The sequence below is a fragment of the Colletes latitarsis genome, chromosome 2 (assembly GCF_051014445.1).
Source record: "Colletes latitarsis isolate SP2378_abdomen chromosome 2, iyColLati1, whole genome shotgun sequence".
In the NCBI taxonomy this organism is placed as follows: Eukaryota; Metazoa; Arthropoda; class Insecta; order Hymenoptera; family Colletidae; genus Colletes; species Colletes latitarsis.
In genome coordinates, this window is record NC_135135.1 from 2,794,311 (window position 1) to 2,810,301 (window position 15,991).

Here is a 15,991-nt window from a genome sequence, read left to right on the forward strand (position 1 = left end):
AGTAAGTTTGCAGTTTTTCTACACGGTATTGCTCTCGAAACATATTACGCTGCAGAGAAGGCTCTGGAATGTCGCGTAAACTGAGAATAACACCGTATAAAAAATGTCCTGCTTTTTCTATCGATCACGCGATGGTTTAAGCGACGTTTTCAATCAACGAATTAACGCGTTATTTAAACAGGTATATTAATTTTAAGAATACTCTCCTAGGGATAAGATTCAAACAACTAATGTCAGAGAACTGCATATTTTTCTTAAAACAAGAGAACGATTATATTGTTATGACCATATACGTCGACGATTTTACAATTTTCTATAAGAATAAAGGGGTATGCGTCTCTATAGTATCACAACTGGAGGAATCGTATGAGATTACTGAAACGACGGATACGAATGTCTTTTTAAACATAAAAATTGAGCGTTTTAAAACAGGAATCGGACTATCGTAAGCAAAGTACATCGAAAAATAATTGGTTAAGCATAATATGAACGACTGTAATATAGTTACTACACCCATAGTGCCAGGGAAAGACAAATCTTTCGAACCAACGAAAGATAGTATTGAACAAGGAATGTATCAGGAGTTAATTGGAGAATTGTTATATCTGTCAAATCGAACTAAGCTAGACATTGCGTTCGTTGTATCATACTTATCACAATACAACAGTCGACCTGAGGAGAGACATTTTGTATTAGTTAAGAAAGTGTTGCGATATCTATGTGGTACGACAGATAAACTGCTGTTTTACAGTACAACTCATGGCGTTTTAAAGGGCTATGCAGACGCGAGTTGGGGAAACGGGGAGGGAGGAAAATCCTTCTCAGGGGGAGCGATATTAATTGGTGATTCTCTAGTTACGTGGCGATCTAACAAACAAAAAAGCGTTGACCTTTCGACATATGTCGTTGAATCGTTCACATGCTCCAAGATGGTGAAAGATATTAATTGGGTTAACAATATCTTAACTGAAATGAGTCTCCAAATGTTTTATCGTAGTCCCATAACTCTACTTTGCGATAATAGAGCAGCTATCGATTGAATAGGAAATAATCGCTCTTCGAGTAAAACTAGACACGTTAACTTAAAATTCCATTTTGTACGAGATGAATTAGAGAAAGGAGAGCTCGAGGTTAAACATGTGGACACGAAACATATGATTGCGGATTTCTTAACTAAAGCTGTAACACGTGAAAAACTCAGCTGGTCGTTGCATGAGATTAATTTGCTAGATATAAAAATGTAATTACTAGGATATAATGCTATCATTGTCACTCGTAGAGGGGGAATGATGGTTGGTAACCATATATTCACGAGTGACTCCCATAGGTTGGCATCGTCTCGTGGACGATCGATAAACAATCGAACGTCTGGCGCGAAAAAGCTGTTGCCGATGTGGCGTGGCAAACAGTTGCGAGGGACTCCCATGCGAGAAAGCACGTGTACATTTTAAGACTGTTTAAATATCGCGTTAATTCAACGTATTCTAAAGTAGAATAAAATTCGTCACCCGGTATTGTTTTTCGGCGTATGTAAGAGTACGGGATAGAAAAACAGTCGCACTCGGGTTTTTTCGAAACATCACGCGATCGACTACGTAACGCACAATTTCGAAACGAAAGTTTCGACGCGCGTGTCTAGAGAAGGTACGACAATTTTGTATTAGATAAAGACGGACTCAAAAAAACGTCTACAGCGCCGCTCTACGGAGGTTTCACCCTTCGAGCGAACATTTTTGACTGTCCGTGCTCGTCCGTCACTCTTAATCTGGAACCGGCAGGGAGCACATGGGCATACGACCCCGCTCCACGGACATTCCAATACGACCGAATAGTTACGAGTTATTCGAACTTTCGAAGAAATTGTAAACGTGGAAAAGGAAGGACTGAATACGAGAACGGATTGTGAAACAATCCCTTACCGTGAATCCTTCCGCAACCCATTTACAGTTTAAACCAAAGAAATCGTAAACGAGGAAAGGAATCAATACGAGAACGGATTGTGAACCAATCCCTTACCGTGATTCCTTATTCAACCCGTTTACCATTTAACACGAAGAAATCGTAAACAAAAAGGAAGGACTCAATACAAGAACGGATTGTGAAACAATCCCTTACCGTGAATCCTTTCGTAACCCGTTTACACTTCGAACCAACGAACTTGTAAACGAAAAGGAAGGACTCAATACGAGAACGGATTGTAAAACAATCCCTTACCGTGCATCCTTCCATAACCCGTTTACAATTCGAATCAAAAGCAACCATAAACGTGGACGGGAAGGACTCAATACGAGAACGGATTGTGAAACAATCCCTTACCGTGAATCTTTCCGCAACCCGTTTATAATTCAAAACAGATCAGGTCGGGCTACGACCATATCAACAAGACTGTAAAATCTCGTGGATTATAATACGAGATTTCCATTCAGCGGTGGCTATAATCCACATCAGTCTGAATTCAGGCACGTATCACTGCAATCAGAGGTCGTGTCCGAGGTATCGAGTTTGATTCTCGAACCTCCCTTGACTGTCGAACGGTTAAACCCCCACCTATAGGGGTCTTCGTGGCGTATATACCCTGAGTGGACTTGCCGTCCTCCTGTCGATGTTCGGAACAACCTTTGAGTTCCGGCATCCAGCGACCAGCTAGAGCGCGGTTCACTCATTGCCAGTGTGTACGGATACTGGTCGTAGAACTCCGCTCAAATAGCGCCGTGGTGAACGTACCTTAATTGTCAGTCGCTGCATGCGCCGTTAAGGTACTGCACCACACCCGCACGCATTACGAGAATGGTGAGAAGACGAGGAGCAGGCAAACAGTTGGAGCCTCACAACTTCTCTCTGTTAACCTCTCCTACGACAGTCCAGACATGCAGTTGTGGAAAAATCGAGATTGATTCTCGCCTTCCCAAACTGCAATCAAACGTTTCCTAGTTTAAAGGAAACGTTCACACATACAGTCCCCTAGCTTAGCTGCGTAACGCAGCGGCTGAGTTCCCCACTCTTAAGTGCGACAAGCACAAACAGGAGCGCGAGAATATTAAAACGAGACGGACAACGTGACTAACGTTACCGAGTATTTACGTATAGTTTCGTCTCTTTTGTTTCAGTACAGCGTGACACGAACCGCCGGGCCAATCGACAGTTTTTTTCCGGCCAGACAACGGCCAGACGTTCGAGGCCTAGGAAGAAATACAAACAAAAATTAAGAGTCAAAGTTCTGTTGCGTTGAAAATAAAATAAACGGCTTCGTCAAGTTATCGACGAAGCGAAAATAAATTAAACGTGCAATTCTTACTTTTCCAACGTCCTCTCCCTCGTGATCCGGATCTCCGTTAGACGAGACATTCAAATAAAATATTTGAACCCTCCCTATTCTAACAAAGACCTTTATATGTTATTTTTATCATTGTTATAATAAATATATTAACAGAAAGAAGTGGGTGCATTTATTCCAACAAAATTTACATAATGAAATAATTGAAATATTGGAAAAACAATAACGTGCATGTTACCGTTCAATGTAAATCTGATAGATCTTCATTTCCCTTCTCTCATTAGAATGTAAAAAATCCTTATTTATTTGTAACATTACTGATCGGGGGAGGAGGTTTGAAATACCTCGCCTAACGGAGGTCCGGATCTCGAGAGAAGGAACTGAAGGAAAATAAGAGATACAATTGAATTTTTATTTTTCGGCTAAGCCATTTATTCTTTTTTTTTTGTTTAATCCAACGGATGCAGGTGGAAAGTCGGCAGCTGCCAGCCGTTGTTTATGTTTCTGCCAGATGAGGCCCTGTAACAGAAAGAGACACGAATAGGCGTGAAATACCTATCGACGTGAGTCACGTTGTGTGTCTTACTCTTCTTCGCTCGTTCCTGGTTCGTGCTTGTCGCACTCAGGAGCGGGAATCTCTGTCACCGCGATACGCAGCTAAACTAGTGGACTGTATGTTCATCTGAGCGTTCCCTTTAAATCGAGAATCGCTCTGTTATTATTTCGTGAAGACGAGATCCAGTCTCATTTCTTTGGCGGCTGCAACACTTGATTGTCGCAGGAAAGGGCGATTAGAGGGAGGTTGTAAGACTCCAACCGTCACCCGGTCCTCGGCCCCTTACCGTCTTCGTTTATGCGTACGGAACACGGTGTGGTGCAGTCTTTAAACGGCGCACTTGACGACTTACGATTGGGACTATAACACCACGGTGCTTTACAAGTCGCATTCTACGCACAGTGGCCGTACAGGACTGGCGGTCAGTGAACAGCGCTTTAGCTGATCGCCGGAAGTTGGGCTTGGAATAACTCGTCCCACGCTCCGACTGGAAGACGGCAAGTCCACCCAGGGTATATACGTCACGAAGGCCCCTATAGATGTGTGCAAGACCGTTCGACAAACAAGGGAAGATCGAGTCATAATCTCGATGCCTCTCACACGACCGCTGTTTGCAGCAGTCCGCGGAAAAGTCAGGCTGACGCGAACCGAAGTTCACTGCTGAGGGAAAATCACGTTGATCCCAACAAGTTTCCGCAGCCTTTTAACCGGGTCGTACTCACGACCTAATCGATTAACTAGCTGATTCGACAAAACGGAATTGCGCGTAGGTTACTAGTATGAGTTTGCTTACGCAATCTAAACCAGTGAAGCTACCGCTATACGTCGCTTGTCCGCTTACCGAAAGTTCGAATAACTCGAACTATTCGAATACGTGACTGAATCAGCTGATTGATCACGAGATATGTCTCGACGAAAGTTCGAAGAACTCGAAACTTTTCGGAGATTCTCTTAGATTCTACGGAGCGTGATCGATTGCCGATGTGCGCTCAGCAGGATTTCAATTGCAAGTGATGGACGAGCACAAGCTGCCAAAATGTACGCGTGAGAGGAGGAATCCTTCGACACGCGGCGCTGTCGCCGTGTCTCTCGTCCGTCTCTGTCTAACGTATAATTTTCGTACCTTCTCTATGGTCGAGCGTTCAACCCGCGTGTTCGAAATTGAACGTTACTGTAGCGTTCGCGTGGCTTACAGAAAAACCCGAGAAGCGAGGTTTTTTCTGCTGCCTTATGTTTCGAATCGCGGACGCATCGACCTAGAATATTCTAGTCGGTCGCGTATATCGAAAACAAAACGACTAATGAATTATTTCAGGTTTAAATCAAATCGGATTAACTCGATCTTTAAACAATTACCATACGCCGTATATTGAAACGTCCACATTCGTCTTGCCCTTTTTTTTATTCCCCACTGAATTCATTACTGTAAAATGGAATAAATTAAATTGACTGCTATTCATGCAATAGAGTTTGATTTTTAATTATTAGTAGATGAGTAAGGAGAGTTCGAAACCATGGACCCCCGAGGAGGGTTGCGGGAGAGGGGGTAATCGAGGGCGAGAGGGGTGGGGGCCCACACGTCGAAGTGGGAGGCGAGCGCGGAGGGTCTGTCGGGGGTGAGGTGTAGGGAAGGGGCCCAGATATCGGGGTGGGGGGTCGGTAATTAGTATTAATGGTCGGTAACTATTACCAACGATCAGTAATTAGTATCAATGGTCGGTAATTAGTATTAACGGTTGGTACTTATCAGAGGTTAGTAAAAAAGAAAGAGGTAGTTGCCAGAGGTTGGTAAAAAAGAAGGGGAAAGAAATTAGATGTCTCTGGTAAAAAAAAGAAGAGTTAATTATCAGAGGCAATGTGGTGGACGGAATTTTTATGTCACGTGTTCTTCTGCGAAAAGTGCAACTTTTGCAAATGCCTTTAGATTACCTTGAACACGTGCAAACATACAACTTCTGCAAAACGTATAACATTGCATTTGGATTTTTGTAATATATCGAGAGCCTTACCGCGGGAAAGAAATTAGATGCCTTTTGATGATTTAAAACATCAAGGGATCCACGGTACGAGTTATTGGTAACTTTTGCAAAAACGTATAACATTGTAATCGCGAGCACAGATTTCTTTAATATATCGCGAGCATCACCGACAGCATCATCGAGACGCAGATTTTGTAATATATCGCGTGCATCACTGTTCACGTCCACACAAAGACGGCAGTATGGATCATCAAGAGCTGTACGAGCAGGCCGCTCAATTAAGGTCGAGGGAAGAATACAGTATATGGGAACATCGATTTGATGATTATCTCAATTCTTTGGAGGAACAAAGCCGAATCAAGAGATCGCGACTCTCAATCGGCAAAAAACAATCATTGATTGCTCGTATCGCTAGATTGGAAAGTCTGAAAGATTCGACACGTAATCGATTTGTACATGTGGGTGCAGGACACAGTGCAAGACTCAGATGGCGTGAAATTGAGACAACTTTCACTAACCGTATATTGACCGGTGTGGAGATAAATTCTAACCACATAGAGCCTCGCAATTTTCTCGAAGATGCAAGGGACATTGTACTCGATCATGTGCAGAACATTGTGTTGAATCATAACAGTGTAAAAATAAATACTATACTTAACGGTGAATTTGTGGCTGGTAACAAACGTGCAAACAAAAGTGTTAACACAAAAAACTGTGAACTTTTTCGCTTGTCCGATCTACGCGAATGGTATGATTTGCGCGTCATCGAACCCATTCTAGCATCCTTAGACGAGTTTCAGGAACGCGATAGTGGGTGGTCACTGTCACGTATACTTAATTTAATTGTTAATGTAAATAAATTTATGTCAATGCATGTGGGATGTACCATGCAATTACCGCGAGAGATACGACTAAAGAAAGCTGTAATCAACGTACGCTCGACGAGCAACGCATGTTTCGCGTGGTCGGTGGTGGCTGCTGTGCATCCAGCCAAAAGCCATGTATATCGGGCATCGTCATATCCTCATTATACAACAGTGTTGAATATCCAAGATATTGAATTTCCAATGACATTGAACCAAATTAAAAAGATTGAACATGTCAACAACATCTCCATCAACGTCTATAGCATTGAGAAAAAGAAGGTGCTACCGATACGAGTCGCCGATAAGAAGATGAAGCATGTCAATTTGTTGTATTTCGAAGGAGCAAACAACGTGGGACATTTCGTGTGGATCAAGAATTTATTTCGCCTCGTGTGCACACAATTGAGTAAACATGATGGCAGAAAATACTTTTGCGATAGGTATGTATATATATAAATTCTTTCTAAATATTTTTTGTTAGATAAAAATTATATCTCTTATTGCAGATGCTTGCACTACTTTAGTTCGAATGTGAAAATAGAAGCTCACACCATGGATTGTGAGAAGATGAATGATTGCGCAATCATATTACCAAATGATGATGGCAGCAAGTGGCTTAGCTTCAGTAACTACAGCAGGAAAGAGCGTGTTCCGTTTATCGTGTATGCCAATCTAGAATGTATCCTGGAGAAAACGGCTACTGATCGAGAAGCGTCAAAATACACGTACCAGCATCATCGAGTATTTAGTGTGGGATATTATGTGCGGTGCTCGTACGACGATTCATTATCTATGTTTCAATAGCGTCGCGATCCTGATTGCGTGTCATGGTTTGTGAGACAACTTCAAGATTTCTCATATCGTGTAAAGTCCATTTTATCGACCAATGTACCCATGGAAAATTTATCAACTGAACAATTACGAAATTTTAATACTGCAACACACTGTCACATATGCGAAACACCGTCTGCGCGAGATGACAAGCAGGTACGCGATCATTGTCATTTGACCGGTCGATACAGAGGACCCGCGCATTCAAATCACAATCTAAATTATAAAGACGCGTTTGTCATTCCCGTGATCTATCACAATTTATCTGGTTATGATTCACATTTTATTATCAAAGTGATGGCCACAGCATTCGAGGTTGACATCACTGTATTGCCAATAACAAAAGAAAAGTATATTTCATTAACAAAATACATTGAAAACACGGATGAAGAATCGAACTCGCGCAGATGCATAAAATTGCAATTCATGGATTCGTTTAACTTTTTAGATACAAGTCTTGAAAAATTGGTATCTTTTCTGAGTAAAGATCATCTTCAAATTATACGATCCGAGTTTCAAAAGTTATCTGCGGAAGATTTTGATTTATTGACACGGAAGGGCGTGTTTCCGTATGAGTACATTGACTGTATCGAAAAGTTGGAGCAATCATGTTTGCCATCGCGTAATTCATTTTACAGCTCCTTGACTGGTGATACAGTATCCGAAAACGACTACGTGTACGCCGTCAACATGTGGACCCGGTTCTTTATTCACACGCTCGGCGAGTATAGCGATTTGTATCTAAAGACTGATGTCTCGCTGTTGGCTGATATTTTTGAAAATTTTCGCAATGATTGCATCACAAGTTATGGACTCGATCCTGCGCACTATTATACTCTGCCTGGTTTTACGTGGGATACCATGCTGAAGCATACACGTATCAATTTCGAACTTCTTACCGATATCGACATGGTCCTATTCATCGAACGTGGTATACGTGATGGTTTGAGTCAATGTTCCAACACACGTGCACGAGCCAACAACAAGTACATGCAATCGTATGATCCATCGCAACCGTCATCATATCTCATGTATTTCGATGTAAATAATTTGTACGGCTGGGCAATGTGTCAACCATTACCATACGCCAATTTTCAGTGGGCTAACAACAAAGATACAAATGTAATGGTCATAGCGTTAGACTCATCGATGGGGTATATTTTGGAAGTCGACCTGGAGTATCCACAACATCTGCATGATGCGCACACTGACCTACCGTTCTGTCCAGCGCGTGGTAAACCGCCTGGCCAGCGTCAGGAAAAGCTCCTCGCGACACTATACGATAAGAAGCGTTACGTAGTACAGTACCGCAATCTACAGCAATGCATTCGTCACGGCCTTCGCGTAACTGAAGTTCACCGCATATTACAGTTTTCACAATCTCCATGGCTTCGCGATTACATCGAACTAAATACAAAATTCAGATCTCTTGCTACAAATGATTTTGGGAAAAATTTATACAAGTTAATGAATAATGCAGTGTTCGGCAAAACTAAGAAGAATGTGCGCAATCATGTACATGTAAAATTAGTAACAAAATGGGAAGGGAGATACTGTGCGGAGGCACTGATCGCTAAACCAAATTTCCGCAGTCGCAGCATATTTTCGGAAGACTTAGTTGTAATCGAATTGCGTAAACTGTCAGTAAAATTTAACAAACCAATCTATGAGGGTATGTGTATACTAGATATATCTAAAGTTTGTTTGTATGAATTCCATCATGATTACATGTTACCCGCACATAGCAAGAAATGTAAAATTATGTACATCGATACAGACAGTCTATTTTACCACATCGAATGTAACAATATTTATGAACTTATGATACGTGACATTGCCCGCTTTGACACGAGCGATTATCCCACAGATAATCGATATGGTATTCCGCTCGTCAATAAGAAGGTACCAGGTTTAATGAAAGACGAAAATAATGGTGCGATTATGACTGAATTTATCGGATTGAGAGCAAAGATGTATGCCTTGCAAGTTGATGGCAAGAATGATACGAAAAAGGTGAAAGGTGTTAGGAGTAATGTTGTAGCACGAACTAATCGTGTATGAGATCCACGTTACATGAAGTGTACACAATATCAGAAACAAAAATTGCTCTGAGGCCGCACAATGACAAACGATATATTGTATCATATTCGACCGAGACGCTGCCATGGAGACATTACAAAATACCGCTTTAGACGTACCAGTATACATATGGTTGTAACTCCATGAAAGATCCAAGAACGCGAAGTTTGCAGAACGCTGTGGGAGAAGCTGGGGGCATACAATTCTACTAACGGTAGAAAACTACTAGCAGATACGAGCGAGTATCACTCCCATTTCTAAGAAGAAGAAGACCAAGTCCTCCCCACCCGAACAATTTACTACATAAACTGTTGTACGACCAGCCCATGCCATTTATAGTAGAAAAATTCAACAGTGTAACGCGACTTAATAGATATAAGAACGACGACGCGACTTTCGCCAATACCCCGCGCCCTTAGTTTTAACTAGGATAAAACACCGACGTAGCTCTCGCCAAAATACTCGGGTAACGCTAAAAATAGAAAGGGTCGCGACCAATCAGCGGCGGCCCAGGTCAGCGCTAGCGCGCTACCCCGAGTATAAATACGGGCCCTCAGGCCCATGTTCGACAGTCTCTATCCGACTAAGTCAGAGAAGCTCCACAGTGCCGGCTCCTACGCGGACGTGCCAAACTGCTGGAAAACCTATCGGCTAACAGTCGCGTATACTCGCTCGGGAAAGCTCCTCAGTGCCGGCTCCTACGCGGATGTGCCAAACTGCAGGAGAGCGCCCCACCACCGTTCCGGAAGGACTACTCAATGCCCCGCGCACTGAGCCAAAGTCTAGCAACCTCCGACGTCGGACTTTTGTACGAGAAGTCAAATAAACACGAGTCCACCTCCGGGCTGACTCCTGCATCCACCAAAGTGGTCAGTGTCTTCTTAAGCACCCACACCTTCCCCATCTACCCCTTACCACCATCCTCTCCCAATCTGTTCACGTTTTCCTCGCCGTCCCCTCCAGGACACGTAACCCTCCCTTACAACAGTAAAAAAGTGAACAACAACAACAATAACAACAATAATGATCGCTGATAGATGGAATCTTGGTATGTAAACAAAAATAATTATTTTTTTATCAAAATAGCCCACACCATATTTTAACAACCTCAATTACACAACATAGTGGCATAATATTTTAATATGAACATTCTCGTCTCACGGCAGGTATCATAACCATTGATGATCGGGGTATGAGAAATACATATGCGGAGACATTATTACACCCATCCCTGTATGGGATTATACAACTACGAGACTATCTTTGAGGAGGCAGGTGTTGGAGGGGCGGGGGGGGGGGGGGGGTAGGAAAATGAACGAATTTGCAAGAATTGTTTCAACATGCTTCCGTCTCATGAAGCAATAAACTATGACCGCGGCCCCGAACATTTGCTTGTGGCGGGGTATGCGCGAACTTATAGTATGGCACATTGCCAATTGTACCATACGAAAATCTACAATCGAAGCAATACGCGAAATTGTGGGGTATTATGTATTAGGACTCCCCCCCCCCACGAGATACCGGTGCGGCCGGTGATCATATGTAATATACCATATTAAACATATATTTTTTTTTATCATTGTATATATTTTATTATTATTATATTTTTGTTATTATATATATTTTACAGATATATATTTTAGTCATTTTTTATACATTTCTTAATAATTTTTTATTAATCCTTTTTGTAATTATAGTATGTAATAAAACAATTTATATATACAGGGTGTTCGACCACCCCTGGGAAAAATTTTAATAGGGGATTCTAGAGGCCAAAATAAGACGAAAATCAAGAATACCAATTTGTTAATGGAGGCTTCGTTAAAAAGTTATTAACGTTTCAAGTTCCGCCCGTACTGAATTTTTTTCTCGAAAATGCGCAAGATTTCAGGGATATATCTATTTACCAAAAATGATTGTAATTGACTCCCGCAACCGAACATAATTTTTCCAGAACGATTTGAAATTTTTTTTCCCGCCGAAAAATTTTAACACCTACCCGATTTTTTTTCTCGAAAGTGGATAGGATTTCGGAGGTATGTGTATTCACCAAAAATGATTGTGATTAACCCCCGCAAACGAAAATAATTTTTCAAGAACGATTTGAAATTTTTGAATTTAATTGTTAATAACTTTTTAACGAAGCCTCCATCGACAAATTGGTATTTTTGATTTTCGTCTTATTTTGGCCTCTAGAATCCCCCATTAAAATTTTTTCCAGGGGTGGCCGAACACCCTGTATACATGGTATTGTGATCAGTGTCTCCATACCACACCTCCCTCCCCCAAGTTGTTACTAATTTTACACCGACATGATTGCATACATTTTCCATAGTTTTACCAAACACCGCATTGCTCATTAACTTGTATAAATTGAAGAAATTTAAGATGTATTCTGAAAGTTCATAATTTTATAAAATTGCTACGAAGGTGGGAAAAAGGAATTAGATGTCTCTTTAAAAATGATGTAAAAGTGCATTTTAAAAACAAAAAAATACATTTATTTCCGGTATTTCAACCACCAGTTGTACAATTTAAATACATTTTGTAAAGCATAAGTCTTTTCATGGTTGTCGCATCGCAATGTATTAACACGATCAAGATTTTTCAAACACTCGATATCTTTGTAATCAGCATCAATGGTTTCAATATCCTCCATCAAATTTGTCAACCATCCTAGTTTTTGACGTCCCTTGACATACATGGCAGTCCTTGCATCTTCATCCGCTATTGCCGTTGTAATCAATTGTTTCGCCATGCTGTATGGAACGAAGCCATCCTCCCACGACAACTCATGATGGTTTTTCATCACCCAAGTAGCCCGTGATTTATCGGCTGCAGACAGTATATTCCAAGGATGTGGGCTTTGGAAGATATAATGTGCGAGAATGCTTCCTTTTCTCAGCACCGCCACTTCCTTTACAATAAACGCGGTGTTGTTGATGAACTCTTGTATATCAACAAACGTTGGCACCATCGCGACAATATCTTTGAAACTTTGTCTCAATGCGATATGTCCATCTCTTACATATTACAGATATTGCTGATGTTGCAGTTTATGTGATTTTGCGCACAACGTTGGACAGTGGACAGTATTCGACGACACGATCGTGCAAAATAGGACAATACGCGGTAGTATTTGCTGGCACGTTTTCTTTACAATCAAATTCTATTCGCACATGTACGGTGGCACTCTTGATTGATTCGTTCTGTCGCGAGCAATCAATTACTACAAACGGTCCATACAACGAAAAGTTCTCTCTGTTGCAAAGCGTTTCGTAACAGTCGTATCCGTAATAAGCTTTACGAAAATGTGCATACATATCAAAAAGAATAGCATATCTGTTTTTATCAAAATCAAGATTCAAGTTATCGCAAGGATAAAAGTCAGAGTTTAGATAAAGTTTCACGTTGGTCAAGTTACATTCATCGAAGTTGCTCGCATTTTTAGACATGATGTTCTTTCGACCAGTCTGCAGCGCAAAAATGACGTATCGCGGTTTCTCCAGTTACTGAGTTACAGTTTTAACAGCCCATGAATGTTTTGTTGTACTTTGCAATAATGGGTACTCGTACAGGTTCTACGAACGAAAACTCATGCTTAAGTATTACCCGCTTTCCAAAATTCGCAACATCGATAGTTTATTCGTATCATTCAGTATAATGCGCGGCATTCGCCACTGTATCTTTAGTAATTCGATCTCCGGCTCCAGCGCGGAATTTGCAACTATGCAATTGTTATCACTGCAAGCGCGTATAAGAATGAGTTCATGTCGAGCGTTGACTACTATACGCTTGTAATCTTCGCAAAACCCTAACAGCATGTTGAGTGGTACACAAAAGTTAAAGTAACCTGTTGGTATGTTTGATTGTAAGGCCCATCCAGCATTCCATAAAATTAGCGATTTGTCATATGTTGAGGACACAAAGGTTTTGATGGTACTTGTTATTCCAACGTTTCTGTTACGATCGACCTCCACACCAAGTTCATATCGAATTTCATCAAACAGAAACGCAACACAATTATTTCCGAGATATGCTTCGGACACTTTGTTTGACTTCTTTACTGTGAATCTTCCTTCAACGTATAGAAAGCTCTCACATGGTAACGTGTATAAATCCTGCTGTTGTATAAGTATTCGTATCTCGTCGTTGTGTCCAAACGTTGTGTTGGCGTATGGGTTGTACGTGTGAGTCTCAATCTTGACGATGCGGTCGTCAAAGATAGGTTCGCTTCCAATGTCTAAGATATTAGCCATTTCGTACAACAAAACCCAACGATTTCAGAAATTCAACATTCGATGCAGTAAGTTTCTTGGTTGATCGAATTGTCTTCTCGCCTGATGGTTTTAGACAGTCAATATTCGATACAGTGTGGTGTGCAAGCGATCGAATTGTCTTCACTTTGTTTCTACGCGTCGTCTGTTTCACCTGCTCCGCTTCGTTCAGCACAAGCATTTCCCACTAGAGTCGTTGTCTCCGCACATGCAGTCGAACGACGATCTGTTCCCCTCGAAAATCGAGCAATTGACCGTCTTGATTCACAACGCGAATCGTCAAATCCGAAATGCTTCGTGCAGTAATCGGAAGGTAAATGATCTGTGTTGGTCTTCCCGATATCTTATATCCTGGTGGAACGGTAGGCGAAAACTCATGTATCGTGTGCGCGGTTGTAGCACCCGATTCGCCGAAAACCCTAGCAATGAGCCAACAGTATTGGGTTTGGTAAAATTTATGCTGTAATCACACTTGATTTCGCTCTTCATCATATTGTTGCGACGGATTGAAGATGCATCGTTGCGGCAACGTGAAGGCTGTTCCGCAACGATGTGAAGCTGCCCCTACGAACGAGCGGATGCGAGATCCGGTGCCTTCCGGTTGCTGAGAAACCGGCAACGATTTGAAGAAGAGATCTGCGATAGATCTCGTGACGAACGAACGTATTAAAAGCATGATTGTCAATAAAGTTCATAGTTTGCGTTGACAGTTGTGTTACGTTGAATTTGTGTTGTGTTAACATGAGTTTCTGGAAAAACGCCCCGCCCCGGCGCAACAGTGGTGCCAGAAGCGGGATTACGACTCGTTCTGCTGCCAGGGCGGAGACTTTTTCGTCGTTGGAGGTGCTCTTAAAAGGACTGCCGCGGAACCTCGCAACGCAGTTCCAGGAGCAGCAACGCTTATTTGTTGAGGAACGGGAGCGAGCCGAAGAGAGGCGGACAATGGAGAGGGCTGCCGCTTCGGCCAGAGACGCTGCCGTCGAGGAGAGGATCGGAGCTGTCGAAGACCAGTATCAGGTCCTATCCTCAAATGTTGAGCGACTATTAGAACGGCTTTCGGGAGCCACGGTCCGCGATAGGGAGCGCGAGCCTGTTACTTCTGACAGGCTCGCGGGCCTTTCAGCTTCACAGTCGGTCCCTCAAAGTAGGAGAAGGGTAAATCAGAGTGTTTCCGATTTGGGTTACACTCTGAAACCCTCTGTGTTTGATGGAAAATCTTGTTGGGAAGAGTACAAGATTCAATTCGAGACCGTTGCGGAGGCGAACGGATGGGATGGACCAAGGAAGGCGTTGGCCTTGGTCTCATCGTTGGAGGGGCCGGCTCGAAGCATTTTGACGACTCTCCCCGTTGAAAGACGCTTCGATTATACCGCGTTGATTTCGGCTTTGGAATTCCGTTATGGAATGAAAAATTTCGCTAATTTAAATTACGTAAGGTTCCAAAATTATAAACAACGGAGAGGAGAGTCCATCTCCGATTTCGCAGCAGAGATTGAAAGGCTGGCACAAGCTGCGTTCGGCGATTGTCCGACAGAAGTCAGAGACAAGCTCGCGGCCTCTCAATTCATTGCTGCGCTGGTCAATGAAGAGATGAGGCGGACCTTGCGACTCGGCGGTTTCATTTCGTTGCGAGCCGCCGTCGTGAGGGCTCTCGAAATTGAAGCCGTCGAGGCAGTATCGACGCCGTACGTTAGGCCCGAACGGTCATTCAAACCTTTTTCTTTTTCGAGGGGAGAGCCCCGCAAACGGAGATTTCAGGACAAAGAAGGAAAACTTTTGGGCAAGGAGGATGGTAACAAGAGGATCGTGGAATGTTGGAATTGTAAACAAACTGGACATATGCAGCGAGACTGTCCTAAGAAGAACATGAAGAAGGGAAACTTGAAGAAGTCAGCGTAAAGGGGGAGACTCCGGCTTCGTTTTCTTCTACCCCCGTTGTAAGGAAGACAAACTTGTCAGAAGATTCGACTAGCGTCGAGGGAACCGTCGAGGGAAGGAGGTGTCGGTTCGTCATCGACACGGGCTCAAGTGTGAACTTAATGAAATTTCACAAGAATGACAAGTCTTGTGCGGCGGGAGTACAAGAAAACATTAACATTTACTCTGTTTCCGGTGAAAAGTTACAAATT

At 42.4% G+C, this 15,991-nt stretch overlaps 2 protein-coding genes across 2 annotated transcripts in view; both read left to right on the top strand.

The window, feature by feature from the left end:
- Nop5 (nop5 ribonucleoprotein) overlaps positions 1-15,991 on the top strand; it is a 263,260-nt gene that overhangs the window by 48,086 nt on the left and 199,183 nt on the right. The window lies entirely within an intron of this gene.
- LOC143347555 (uncharacterized) lies at positions 6,679-9,567 on the top strand. The gene is given in 4 exon segments (XM_076776804.1): positions 6,679-7,115; positions 7,182-7,662; positions 8,605-9,150; positions 9,409-9,567. Coding segments are annotated over 4 exon segments (1,623 nt in total).